At 69.4% G+C, this 742-nt stretch overlaps 1 protein-coding gene across 1 annotated transcript in view; it reads right to left on the bottom strand.

Annotated features, from left to right (window-relative positions):
* The window catches only part of erfl1 (Ets2 repressor factor like 1), a gene marked incomplete at both ends in the record, with an annotated part of 12042 nt that extends 11983 nt beyond the window's left edge, over positions 1–59 (bottom strand). Inside the window, one exon of the mRNA XM_080540806.1 lies at positions 1–59. This exon is cut by the window's left edge and continues 5 nt beyond it. Coding sequence (XP_080396932.1) covers positions 1–59 — 59 coding nt within the window.
* Between the last annotated feature and the right edge of the window lie 683 nt (positions 60–742).

Here is a 742-nt window from a genome sequence, read left to right as displayed (position 1 = left end):
GTCCAGAGGGCTGGAACAGGAGGGGTGAGCAACAGATCACTGACGCAGCTACAGTCCATGCCTCCACTACACCTGAGAGAGGGAGGGGTGGGGGGAGAGAGAGGGGGAGGGGTGGGGGGGAGAGGGGGAGAGGTGGGGGAGAGAGAGGGAGAGGTGGGGGGGGGAGAGGGAGGGGGAGAGGTGGGGGGGGGAGAGGGAGAGGTGGGGAGAGGTGGGGGAGAGAGAGGGGGAGAGGTGGGGGGGGGAGGGAGAGGTGGGGGGGGAGAGGGAGAGGTGGGGGAGAGAGAGGGGGAGAGGTGGGGGGGGAGAGGGAGAGGTGGGGAGAGAGAGGGGGAGAGGTGGGGGGGAGAGGGAGAGGTGGGGGAGAGAGAGGGACAGAGAGAGGGAGAGAGAGGGAGAGGTGCGGGAGGGAGAGGGGGAGAGGTGGGGGAGAGAGAGGGGGAGAGGTGGGGGGGGAGAGGGGGAGAGGTGGGGGAGGGAGAGGGGGAGAGGTGGGGGAGAGAGAGGGGGAGAGGTGGGGGGGGAGAGGGGGAGAGGTGGGGGAGAGAGAGGGAGAGGTGGGGGAGGGAGAGGGGGAGAGGTGGGGGAGAGGTGGGGGAGAGAGAGGGACAGAGAGAGGGAGAGAGAGGGAGAGAGAGGGAGAGGTGCGGGAGGGAGAGATGGGGAGAGGTGGGGGAGGGAGAGGGAGAGAGGTGGGGGAGAGAGAGGGAGAGGTGGGGGAGAGAGAGGGACAGAGAGAGGG

Source organism: Nansenia antarctica, assembly GCF_963989245.1.
Source record: "Nansenia antarctica genome assembly, chromosome: 10".
Taxonomy (NCBI): Eukaryota; Metazoa; Chordata; class Actinopteri; order Argentiniformes; family Microstomatidae; genus Nansenia; species Nansenia antarctica.
This window is presented reverse-complemented; position numbering and strand designations above follow the sequence as displayed.